General features: G+C 42.4%; 1 protein-coding gene across 6 annotated transcripts in view; it reads right to left on the reverse strand.

Annotated features, from left to right (window-relative positions):
* odad2 (outer dynein arm docking complex subunit 2) overlaps positions 1 to 12,088 on the reverse strand; it is a 51,029-nt gene that overhangs the window by 8,096 nt on the left and 30,845 nt on the right. For all 6 annotated transcript variants that reach the window (XM_074693554.1, XM_074693551.1, XM_074693556.1 and 3 more), the window contains 5 exons: positions 8,177 to 8,357; positions 8,031 to 8,092; positions 5,598 to 5,712; positions 1,489 to 1,677; positions 1,036 to 1,257 (listed from right to left, as the gene is read on the reverse strand). In XM_074693554.1, coding sequence (XP_074549655.1) covers positions 1,036 to 1,257; positions 1,489 to 1,677; positions 5,598 to 5,712; positions 8,031 to 8,092; positions 8,177 to 8,357 — 769 coding nt within the window. The remainder of the gene's footprint in view (positions 1 to 1,035; positions 1,258 to 1,488; positions 1,678 to 5,597; positions 5,713 to 8,030; positions 8,093 to 8,176; positions 8,358 to 12,088) is intronic.

Below are 12,088 nucleotides of genomic sequence, written 5' to 3' on the forward strand. Positions count from 1 at the left end.
GACATAACTCCCTTGGAACACCCAAAGTTCGGTCCAGCTACCAATTATGGCCAGTGTTGAACCACATACACTGTAACAGCAGATCGAGCTAAAGTACACCATTTAATGAACATGGGAAAGAAGGATCTGGCTGCAATGGCATAACCACTTTATAATTTATATCGCAGTTGTTATTTAGGAGAGGGGAAAAAGGATTTAAACTCGCTTTGGGCCACAAAAAGATTTCCATGTGAAAGTCCTTGACGTGAAACACGATTGAATCAGAGGAAGAAGATAGTGATGCTTTCCAAAAATATGGGTTCCTGATAATCTATGACAAGACATCAATTAGAGCCTAATCTGAACATCAAATCTGCAATGACTGTCAGAGACAAACATAAACAGTCTCTGGAGCTGAATGGAAACAGCCCAACAGGCTCTAAGTTAGACAAAACAATGCTTGTTTCTTTTTGGACGAGTGCTACACAACTGCAATGATGAAGAAAGCTGGCGGATGTAGCCCTACAGAGAAAAAAAAAACCCGAGAGCATAAAAAAACATTGTTTTCCCAAAGCCTTGAACAGCTCTGACTCCACTCTTTGGCCTGAACCGTATCGCGGCTGCATTCTGCCCTGATGTCCAGGAACAGCCCTTAGCAACAGTTACCCCCAGCTACAGCCCTTTGACTTGTGCTGTAATGGCATCTAGGGTCTACCGGAGAAATGGCACTGCGCACACACTGAGCTGTTTGCTTTTCTGAATTCCCATGACGGCTAGAAAGTGGAGTCATGTTTCCGCCGCTGAATAAAACCCGCTTTGTTTCTGCTCCATCGGTCAAAGGCTCTGAAAATAGTCACAGCTTTTCAAAGTTTATTACTCAGTGTTTTTCACACATTGCTGAAACAAGAGCGTTTGAGGCCAAAGCACCTTTTCCTTTGAGTTATTATGACAGATTTAGCCTAAAAGGCACAGAATAAACAAGGGGAATAATTACTTTATAAATTGTTTATGAAAAAGCAGAAAAAGTAGTCCAGCCCCTGCAAAACTGAAACTGACCTTGACTGCTCCGCTCTTGTGCATGCTGATACAGTTGTTGGGGTCTTTTGACAGGTGGTACAAGGCCATCACTGTGCTCTTGTTGACTGTGGTGTCTTTTGAATTGAGGTACCGCACAAGAGGGGCCACGGCTCCAGCATCACCAAAAGACGCCCTGTTGCTGCCCCACATGCAGCAGTGCCCGATGGCCTCAGCCAGGTGGCAACACAGCTTGTCATCAGTCTGTGGAGGAGAAAACAGGATGCTATTGATCTCCAGAGACCATTCTTTACAGTGTGTACAACAGCAAACCTGAGCCCAGCTTTGCAGGAGACTCTTGGCAAAAACATACAATGTACTTCTTATTACCTGGATTTATGATGTATTAAATGGGAAAATCCAACTAAAACCACAGTGAAAATGTGTGTGTTTAGAAAACCGTGTTGTTTGTTTCCAGCAGTGAGGTGAACCTACTGTGTCAGTCAACTTGGCCAGCAGCGGGACGACCCCGTGATCAGTAAGGACTGCCAGATTCTCCCTGTCTTTGGCTATTTTGGCGATGGCAGCACAGATGCTCGCCAGCACTTCGCTGTTTGTTGACTTCAGCAAATTAACAATCAGTTCCAATCCACCGACGAGGGAGCGCACCATTTCCCCTGCATCCTATAGACAAACAGTCTGTTATTAGCTGATGCTCTGTCAAAATGAATGAGAAGGGTGATGAAGAGGGCAGGCTACTGATTGAGGAAAGAGGAGCAAAGCAGACACAACAAAGAACACCAAATACGAACAAAGACAGTTCTTTGATCAGCCCAGGAAACAATCAAAGTCTCATCAAGGCAGACCAACGAAAATAACTATCTTTATCTGTGTAAAACAGATGCTATGAAAATAGAAACGGCTTCCTTGGTAGACCTGTATTGTTGATCTGAGTAAACAAGCAGTGGCTGAGTGGGTGGTTAGTTGTTCAACACAAGTCACTTCTCATTGGGTAAAACCATTTAGAAAAGCCTGAGAGGAGTCCTTTGAGACTGAGTGACTTTTAACATCTAGAGGAAATAGATTTTTTGTTTAAAACATGCTGATCTTTTGTTCTCCAGTTTTTATTTCACTGTTTGAAAAGAAGTGTAGCGAAAAAGAAGTGGCCAGTAAAGAAGTCTGCAGGGTGTCAGCCAGAGGGGTTCAGAGGGTCACACACACCAGAACGACTTGGGAGGAGATCACATATTTAGCAACAATTGCTGTAAATTTATAAATCAATCAAACAAAGAGATCATTTTTTGTTTTGATTCAGCATCAGCATCTCTCTTTGTGAGGCTTCTCCCTCGTCTCTACCAAACTCATTATAATAAGAACTTAGATCTTAAAATTGACATTTAAAGCTGCTGCCTCAGACTGACACACTGTGCAGACTCAAGGCTTAAAGGTTTGATTTCCTGGCATCTGATGGTGCCCAAGGGCTCACAGCCACTTATGGGTAATGCCTACTGAACACGCAGGCTGGTGAGGAGAGCTGGGAGAACCACAGCTGAAGAGCTGGCAGGCCGTCTGGCTTCAGTATGGCTTGGCACATTAGGCTGCTGTTTAAAATCACAACACACCTTCTGCCAGCTGTGGAAGTGCACATCACGGTGGCAGAGCTTCTTTAAAACAGAAATGATGGCCCCAGAAAACATACCATGATGGATTACTACATGTAACTCACACAGCAGGCTTATTCTACAAATGTTTCAACATCAGTCTACTTGGTTACAGGTGATGAATGGCTCAGAATTTCAGAGATCAGTAAAACAGTTTTTCACGTTAACTTGGTGGTTTTTCATTCTACATATTGAGGGATTTCATCAGATTCAGCACCGACAAACAGCAGCAGCTGATTTACAGTTTCAGAGCACAGCTACTTCAGGAGAGCTGGATGTACTGTTGTGTTCTCCTCCCTAACAGAGAGCTACAGCTGAGATCAAGCCAGCCTGCGGTGTATGGGCCCTGTGATGCCGTGCCAGAGGATGAGCCATGTGTGCAGTGCAGGGCACAGGAGGGAGGGGGTGCCGGGGCCAGGAGCTGACCTCCGACACACAGGAAGCCTTTCCTCAGGAATACTGATGACGGCTGGCCGGGAGTCCCTGCGACAGAGGAAGCTCTCTCAAGCCACCAGCTGCGATTGACTAGCCAGAAACTCTTTCATGGCCTGGACGGGCCCCCAGATCTGAAAACCGCAACATTATGAGGCTGCACACGGAAAGGCTCTTTCTTGCTATCCTCTCCCTCTCCCCTCATCTTACCAGGGATGAAATGAAATAGAAAACACATTATCTGCTGTGCGTGATCTTAAGCTGATGGGAGCCAGCCAAAGTGAGAATGGCAGAAGCGTGCCCTGACCCTTTTTCTACAGCAATCAGGCTTTTATAGCATGCATGGCTACTATGTGAAGGAAAAATAAATCGAGCACCTCAATGAGACCCTGCACACGCACAAACTAATGATACACCCCATTACCTCCAACTGGGAGGATTCTGCCTCCTTGATTGGAAAAAGAATTAGTGCACTATTCAGGACCAAGCCTTTGCAGCAGTTTTATGGTACGAAGAGTTTAAGTTAAAAACCTGAGGGTACTGAGAACCTTACTGTGTCTGTGGATGAGCAGCAGCACTGTATGAAACATGTCTCATGCGTCTGTACCACAGCTCTCTCATAAATCCACTATGGAGCTGCTAACTCAAACCACATGGGGGTTTTATCTAAATAATGGCTGCACCAAAGCAGCTGTATCAGGTTCCTCGTCAGGACGGGCAGAGAGCGCTATTCAGGTCTTGTCATTGCCCCTGTCCCACACAAAAAAATCACCCCAAGAGCATGTTCATGAGTTTCCTTCAAAATTGGGAAACTGACTTCCAGACAAACATTGTCAAAGTCTGTTAGCGCTCACAGTGGGTCTGGAGTCCACCTCTCCTGCCATATGGTTGCCATGCATCATTTTCACTCTGCTGCTTGGTTAGAAAAATTCCAGCTTAAAAAAAAGGGTTTCACCCTTGAGACACCTGCCGGCCGTATATCTGTTCAGACTTAACAAGACTGTCCAACTGAGGAGATTTTACTTGAATCACAATAAGAATCACAGAAAAAAAGTCACTACAAAGGAGCACAGGGGATCAAAAACTCACTTATGTCTGACTGAAATAAGTTTATGATGCATTTCTCATGTAGTTTTAGGAGCGGACTTCCCTCAACCAGTCAGATAATGGTTTGATTGATCAATACATTATTTTTCCTACCTGCTGTGCAACTAAACCTGCACCCGGTCTGGACTGTTTGCTTATTTCCCTTTAACCACAACTAATGAGTCCCATGTGTAACCAACCGCCAAAGCTTAAATATTTCTTGAGTCTATCACTGCAAAAACTGAAATCTTATCGAGTTATTTGTCTCATTTTAAGTAAAAACTGTCTTATATATTCATGATGTGAGCCACATTCAACTGGTTAGTCTAGAAAAATGTCTTGTTTCAAGTTATTTAAAGACAAAAATGAGGTCTGAATTGCTTGTTACAAGTGAAAACAAATCTGCCAATGGAACAAGAGACATTTGATTGAAAATTTGCTTAAAATAGAATAATGTTTTAATACAAAAAACTTTTCTCTTGCTCCACTTGCAATTTTTTTACTTGTTAAAAGAAATTCAGACCTCATTTTTGTCTTTAAATAACTTGAAATAAAACATTTTTCTGGACTGGGCAGGTGAATATGGCTCATATTAAGTCAAAAAAGACATTTTCTACAGAAAATGGGACGAAAACACTTGATAAGATATGATCTACCTAAGCCTAACTTTATAGTGAACATGTATGCTGTTTGTCACCCTGTAAAAAGTGTGACTAAGTACAAGGTCTCCTGTAAGTTTGATCTTGGGGTGAAGGCAGAGGCTAACGTTATGAGTTTATTAAACTGCTGTGCTGTCTTTTTAACATTTTGAAGGAGAAACCCAGAGAGAGCTGATGAGATTACACACGGAGCAGAAAGCACTCATTTAAGCATCATAAGGATCCGCCTCATATTCTGATCTCAGTCTGCTGTACTCATGGTGATGCTGCTGGTTCTTCTGTGAGCCATTTGTGCTGTGTTTTCATTAGAGAGGTTGGTCTCACAGAAACCGTCTGATACCCTCTGGAAGACAGTGCGCCTCTGTAACTAGTAGCATGTTGAGGGAGGATTTTTAGCTGGGAAATCAGAAGCCGTGCCACAGGATATTACCCAGTCTCTCCCCCAATTCACCAATCCTCGTGTGCCAAGGAGGCTTCTCTGCTTCATATTAGCCTGAGGTTCATGTAAGCCTCTCCTGAAACAGCTCTGCCCCTGCTAACCCCCCAGCAGCAGCAGCAGCAGCAGCAGCAGGTTGGAGGCAGGGCTTGCGGACAAGCATGCTGATATAAGCAGGCTTCTACTTTGTGAGTGGGATCACCCTTTATTCTAAAACAACATGAACTCTGCAGACCTCTTTGATTAAGAGGATATCCATGGGCCTTTGGTGGGCTTCCCTCCAAAGCTAAAGGTCAGAGGCAGAAGACAAATTACTTCTCTGTACTCTACCTTTGCATTCTCAATGCATGGACAAAGGGCCCACGCTGCACTGGACTGAACATCTGCACAGGGGTTTTTCAATAAGGACCACACCAGGCGGACTCCATCGAGCTGGTCAATGATTCTGTAGAGAGACAGAGACAAAGAGAAGTGAGGGGTTAACTGAGCAAGGCTAAAACAATGTTGAGTTTTAAACTACATCTTTCATAGAGTTTTTTTTTTTTTCCTAGAAAGATTTCAGGGTATAACTCTTTTGATTATGTTTGCCTCAGCTGGCTAGCAGCAGGTTCACCACAACAGCAGCCAAGCAGGATCAAAGGATCTATCCATTTCAGCTTTGGCTTTTCATCACAACCGGCCTTCAGTCCTGCTCAGCTCCTCTGCAAGCCTGAAACCCACCCACTGTCTGCTCGCTTAAATCACTCTCCACGGACCAACGCTGGAGCCAGAGGTTAACTTACATACATTTGTGTATAGTGCTTCATACATGGATTTATAAATAGAAACTGAGACAAACTTACACTTTATGTTGGTGGCTTGTTTTTCAACCAAAGCCAAAAAGAGGACCTCTTTCCAAATCAAACAAGCCTGAGACAGGTCGCTCTATATTTCATCGGGTCTGACTGAAGTTTACTTAGGCATGAGCTGTATTTCATGTCGTATACATGTCTGTATTCAAAACTGCAGTCAGGGTCTGGGAACCCAAAGAATTACGCCACAGAGCACCCGTTGTCTGGTATAAATAACATGTAACGTGTTCCCCATGTGTGCTTCCACCAACAAGGCCGACATTGAATGCTGTCATAATTACTTAAACACTCCCTAATCACAGTATCTCCGTGACTGGCAACGAGCGAACACTCATCAGGGACGTCCCCTGCGCCATCTGTCTTCCGTTTGCACATAAATCAGTCTAGAGGGATCATAACATCAGATTCCAGTCTGCTGGGCCTCTTAAACCCGGACTGAAAACAAAAGTACAGCGTCATATCATCCGCCAAAACAGCTTGCTCTTCCCATGAAGCAGGTATGAAAAAGATTAGCAATGAAGCTGTGGCTGACAGTGATGGATTAGAGGAGGAGACCACAAACCCTGGAGGCATTGAACAACGTTGTGTACACTCTTGTAGCTACACAGGATTCATAGGAGGAAGTGCTATGTCATTAACCACACACTGCCTACTGGTTGAGAATAAAAACAAACATGTGAGTATTTCATGGAAACGTGAAAGCAATCTGTGCTTCCTTTGCACTGTTAGCAGATATGGATGACCTGAACATTGTTCTGACCACCAGACGTTTCTGTAATCTAGATGAAGACATGTTAGCTGACAAGAGCTGTGTGGCCGACTGTGTGGTATCAGACATATTTTATCCTATGCTCCTTAGCTTGCCAAACTGCCTAATCTCAGGGATTTGAAAAACAACTTTGGCAGCGTTGAGTTAGAGCAGGAAACAATCAAGTGTGAGTTATGTTAATGGCTCAGAAAACTACTGTATACATACATATCTCAAAATAAGCCATCCTCACAAAACATACAACATAGTGCTGAAATAAGACCTCTGTGTTTACAGCCATGTGTGAGGGCTGAAAAATTACAAGTTCTGCTCTAAATATACATACCGTGAGAAAACATGGAGAACATGATGAACCAAAGTAAAACACTCCTCTATTTGTGTGAAGTTTACCACACTTAGTGGCTTTATTTTGACATGCTTCATTTTTTATTGAACCTCATGGTTTTCTCCTCCAAACAAATGTAATGGGCTCATGTGATAGCGTTAACAGCTAGCTAACAGCCTAAACTTAGTCGTTAAGCTGTATTTGTGTCCAGTTCTAATTAAGAAGGGTTTTGTAGTCCATAACAACCTTGTAAAAGCAATGAGGCACAGATGGAAGCTCCACAATGTTCAGCAGTATTGAGGGTGAGGTTAAATGAACTCAGAACAAAGGCTGCTCTGGACTGTGGTTCGCTGTGTTTTTCCCAGACATGTAGTTTTGGACAGGCTAGGTCTTTAGGTATGTTCGTCTGACCAGCCTGAGTCCTGACAGTGACCACAAAGCTATAGTAAAGCACTGGGAATCAAACCACAACCATATTTAACACAGCAGGTACAATAAACAAAGCTTTTAAAAGCAGTCATTAAACCGAGGATGAAAGAGAAAAGTACCTGTGTAATAACAAATTAAAAGAACATAAATTTCTCTGAGCATCAGCTCATGACAGGTTAATGATACTGTGTTTGTATTTTGGAGTTGGTGTCATTCCCTCTTCATAACATATGACATCAATACACAGCTAAGAATACATGTTTGAAGCTAATCTGGTAATAAAAGTGAGTCATCACATTGTAAGATACACCTCACATGTTGTTAGTCCCTCTGCCTTGTGTAAAGAGCATGTTAGCTGGTTGGACACCCTGGAAGAGTGATAGACTTACGCCATGTTGTTCATGTCTGTGGCACAGGCACCCACTGCCTTGGTAACGTTCACAAGCAGGGCCTAGTGAAATGGAACACATTAAAATCACATGCATGAAACAACATGTTTTAGACACTGGATACAGGAAGAGACAGTAACACATGCCTGATTGGTTCCAGTGAGCAGGTTCACCAGTGACTTGATGCCCCCACTCTTGCGAATGATGGCCTTGTTAGCATGAACCTGGGAAAACTCGCCCACTGCTCCAACCACATTTACCAGAACTTCTTCTGGTTGATCATTCAGCAGCTGGACCAGGGTCTCAAGGGCTTTGAACTCCTGAAATCTATTTAGGATCAAGACGAAAGAAGAGCAAGAGTTATAATAAGCTTCTTAATGACATTTCTCACTCTATTTTTGAAACCACTGACTTAGAGATCAGTACAAAAAAGAATAGGGTTGTGTCAACAGCCAAAAATAACAAAGCAACAGTGATTATCCTTGCATTCTAATATACAGTAGTAATCATAATCATCAATTAGTTCAGTCTGCCATTGTTTGCTAATGAGCAATATACTAATCAAATTGTCATCCTGCTTGACTTAAGCTCTGCATTTGATACTTTTGAGCATGAAATTCTCTTTAACCTTTAAAAGAGCTTATTGGTGTTAGGAACATAGCTCTTAACTAGTTTAGGTTATATCTAAAAGGCTGATTTTTTTCTGTTTTTATTTGTAAATTCCCCTCATCTCCAGCTCCCCTCACAAGTGGTGTCCCACAAGGATCAATTCTTGGTCCCTTGCTGTTTTCAATATGTATGCTTCCTCTGGGTCAAATTATTTGAGACCACAAAATTGACTGTAACCTCTGTGGGGACAGCACTCAATTATGTGTCCATCTAACCAGTAGCCGCAGAAACAGACTTGGACATAAAATGTTGGATGTCTCAAAACTGCCTCAAAATACCAAAACCTGAATTCCTTTGATCAATCGAAAACATGATTCTGGAAAAAAGAAAATAAGGAAGAAATGGTCATATTTGCAACAAAGACAGATTACTATCTGACTGAAGCATGTCGTTACAATGTCCAACGCCAACTTTACTTGTGTGTTTGTAGTCTTAGAAAACACTGAATAACACACCAGTAAAATAACCAAGACGGTAGAAAAATATGAATGAATAATGTTACGAAACCCAGGAATGGAGAGTACCATAATGGAAATGGGAACCAAACCTAACTTTCAATCAATCTAAAAACATGTAAAGAGGAGGTGTTGTGACGAAGTTTTAGCCCCTTTGAAAACAGCCACAACGCACCAACCTGTGCCCCTAACTATGCCCATATACTGTTATAAAGAAGTGTTGTGAAATATTTCACACCGCATATATTCAAAACAAAGAAAGAAATAAACTTCACACCCAAAAATGTTTTTAAAAACCAGACTGTAAACATGTTTATTTTTCTATAAAGTTGTGTATTTTAAGCTCAACCTACGGGGGATTCCTTTGCTTTTGCTCCAAGCCATCAGTGGACACACAGGGAACTGCAACTTTGTGCACTTTAGCTTTATTTTTCAACCATGAACAGTCAAACCCAGCTACAGTAACTGTCAAATTGTATAATCTCTAACAGTTGTGCCAAAGTGCTGATCAAATAATTTATCTATTTAGGATCATGAATTTTTATCAAAACTTTCAGTCCAGACTTAGGGTTATTTTGCACTGGGTTAACAACGAGCTAACAGACTTAACAACAAAGAGACAGAGCTGCCATCATTGCATTCACACCACTGTGTGAAATCACCACGAGTTGTATGACAAATAACAGTTACTGCACCACCAGCCACATGGGCGCAGAACTCACACTGTAGCAGAGCAGGCAGGTTTCCCACGGCTGCTTACAGCTGTCCCATGAACGTACTTTGCATAACCAATGCTTTGCTGTGGCTTGGAAACACTTCCTCCCTCTTTTGCTGTGATTTTTTTCATGTTTGCCAATGCTACAGAGTGGTAAACTATAGTAAACTTTTAAAAGGGATATAACGCGGTCGCACAAAACCTCAACAAACCTCTGATGTACAGTTAAGTTCTACGACTGTTTTTATTCACAGTTACGGTTACTGGCATCGGGGTCCGTAGGCTATTGTAGATGGCCGGGGTCACTTGGTTTTGGTCAGGCTCCCCAGAAACACAGCCTATTCCTGCAAGTGAAAACACTCCTAATGAACAGAGGTGCTGCCAAAGCTAACTCCAGTGACATTTACCATAAAGACAAACAATGGTTTTCCTATGCCGCTGCTGAAGTGTCATCTGCAGCTGACAACGGTAGAATTATGTCATAATCACAGGCACGACTTTTGATTAACGAACAGTGAGTAATGCCAATCCCAGCTGAAATAATTACAGCAAGAGGAGCGCTGCACAAGGTTGTCTGGAGCAGCTTCAACTGCAAACACTCGGGCTCCAAACACCAGGAAGCTTATTAAAGGCTGTCAGAAGACACAGGAACCACAGCGGGGCTTCTGTGCAGGAGATTTCTATGATTGATTGCCTGCCTTTTCCTCCTCTCATTCTCCTACACTCATCGCAAATTGAACTAAGTGCATGGTGCTTAAATGCTGCCTTTTATAACAACAATGGTTTTTTAGGGAAGCCCTGGTGGAGTGAGACATCTCAGACACCCAGAGAGGCCGGGCACTGACCATGAAAGAAGAGGCATCGCCTGCTTAACATGAAATTGGACAGACTGCTCACAGTGGAGAATAGCCTGGTGAGTTAAGGAGGAGTATGATTCAGAAGGGCAATTATGGTTTGCTCATCACAGGCTGGAACAGAGGTAAGAAGGAGGGGTTGCACGTTCTTGGAGGCAAACCCTACAATATTGACCCCAAACATTATTGCACTGGCACATTCAGCCTGAGACTTGGCAGTCGTTACTTTCCATTGCAGTTATTCCCTCACTCTTTTGTTTGTGGTTTTTACAGCATTTCTGTGTCTACAACACCTTGGTATACAGACTCAAGGAACCACATGTCAATGCATTCATTTATCTGCTAAGAAAAGGCTATTTCTTAGTACACATAATCATGGCCCACAAATAGCGCTTGTTGTAAGATTGTCTGTCAAACATAAGCCCATGTAGTCTTCAAATAAACACACTTAAGTATCGAAAGTAATTACATTTTTGGGCATCAATCATCTTCCATTCTGATGCATCATTAATCAAGCGAATGTTTAACACATGCTGCTACTTGTCTTGAGCAGAGGTCCTCCAACCTCTATACTGTGCAGACCACAAAAATCATCATTCACACAAAATCCTGTTGTTTGCAGCAGGACGAAAGGTCGGTTTCATTCCACCAGGTTCACTACTGCTGTGGCAAAGTATATAACAAGATTTCATTCCCATAAACCCCTTCAGCCTGTGAATGCTGTTACCATTAGTAGCTTATTTCTCCTTGACAGAAATGGCTCGGTCACCTCATTCCTAGCTTTTGCCCAATCTTGACATTATAAGTGTTCAAATAAGCCCAGGAGAGTATGAGCAAACAGATCCACTGACACATTAAAGTGTTCTTAAAATACTTCTGATGTGAGTCATGAAGGTGGCCCAACTTAGTCCTCATCCACACCCACACTGTAAAATCACCAAATAACACAGGAATGAGGAGATAGATTAATAAATGAGTCATAGAGCCGTCTTTAGGAAAGATACCTCACTGACTGATAGATTTTAGATGGAGTACTACTGAAGTGATGGTGAATCTGATTAATGGCATCACTGTAATTATTTCTATTATTGTTATAATCACTTGCACTGTTAAATATTTAACATAGCAACAGTGTGACAGTGTCAGTGTGGATGGCAGAGAGCTTTTACAGGCAGAAACAGTATTAAGCTGCAACATTAGGAATGCCAGGTGCAGTTAACTCATTTTCTCATCATGCCAGAAAGCAGCCAGAGGGATTCCAGCCTGAACAATTTCTTATTTATTCAAGGCGGATCAAGAAGAGAGGTTTAGAAGCCAATTTATACACTTCATTTAGAGCATAAATGTCCACCTGTAGATTTGTAG

The sequence above is a fragment of the Halichoeres trimaculatus genome, unplaced genomic scaffold (assembly GCF_033239565.1).
Source record: "Halichoeres trimaculatus isolate MK-OKI-2021-1 unplaced genomic scaffold, fHalTri1.1 fHalTri1_scaffold_18, whole genome shotgun sequence".
In the NCBI taxonomy this organism is placed as follows: domain Eukaryota; kingdom Metazoa; phylum Chordata; class Actinopteri; order Labriformes; family Labridae; genus Halichoeres; species Halichoeres trimaculatus.